Source organism: Austrofundulus limnaeus, unplaced genomic scaffold (assembly GCF_001266775.1).
Source record: "Austrofundulus limnaeus strain Quisiro unplaced genomic scaffold, Austrofundulus_limnaeus-1.0 Scaffold1981, whole genome shotgun sequence".
Classification (NCBI taxonomy): Eukaryota; Metazoa; Chordata; class Actinopteri; order Cyprinodontiformes; family Rivulidae; genus Austrofundulus; species Austrofundulus limnaeus.
The window spans coordinates 39764-40324 of NW_013954383.1; the positions used below are offsets into that span (position 1 = coordinate 39764).

The following is a 561-nucleotide window of genomic DNA, read 5'->3' on the forward strand; positions in this document are numbered from 1 at the left end:
GATACTGTTGACTCAGCACAGTGATACTGCTGACTCAGCACAGTGATACTGCTGACTCAGCACAGTGATACTGCTGACTCAGCACAGTGATACTGCTGACTCAGCACAGTGATACTGTTGACTCAGCACAGTGATACTGCTGACTCAGCACAGTGATACTGCTGATTCAGTACAGTGTTTCTATAATCTATTTGTTTTTGTTCTTCAGTCACCCAGAGACTCCAGACAGGGTGAAGTACATCATGGAGGAGCTACAGAAACAGAAGTTGCTGAACCTCTGTGTCCGAGTTCAGGTCAGTTTGTTTGTTTGTTGGTTGTTATTTTCCTGTTTACTGATTAACAAACTCTGGTCTGGTCTTTCATTTTAGCCCAGGGAAGCTACAGAGGAGGAGCTGCTTCTTGCTCACAGGTGAGTCCACCAATCTGAAGGCAGAATTCCTGGCTTCCTGTTGTTGTTGTCCTGTCACACAGTAAACATGTTGTTGTTGTTGTCCTGTCACACAGTAAACATGTTGTTGTTGTTGTCCTGTCACACAGTAAACATGTTGTTGTTGTTGTCCT

General features: G+C 44.4%; 1 protein-coding gene across 1 annotated transcript in view; it reads left to right on the forward strand.

Moving 5' to 3' along the window:
• LOC106536806 (histone deacetylase 6) overlaps positions 1-561 on the forward strand; it is a gene marked incomplete at both ends in the record, with an annotated part of 8467 nt that overhangs the window by 6100 nt on the left and 1806 nt on the right. The window contains 1 exon segment of the mRNA XM_014034133.1: positions 209-293. Within this exon segment, the coding sequence (XP_013889587.1) occupies positions 209-293 (85 nt within the window).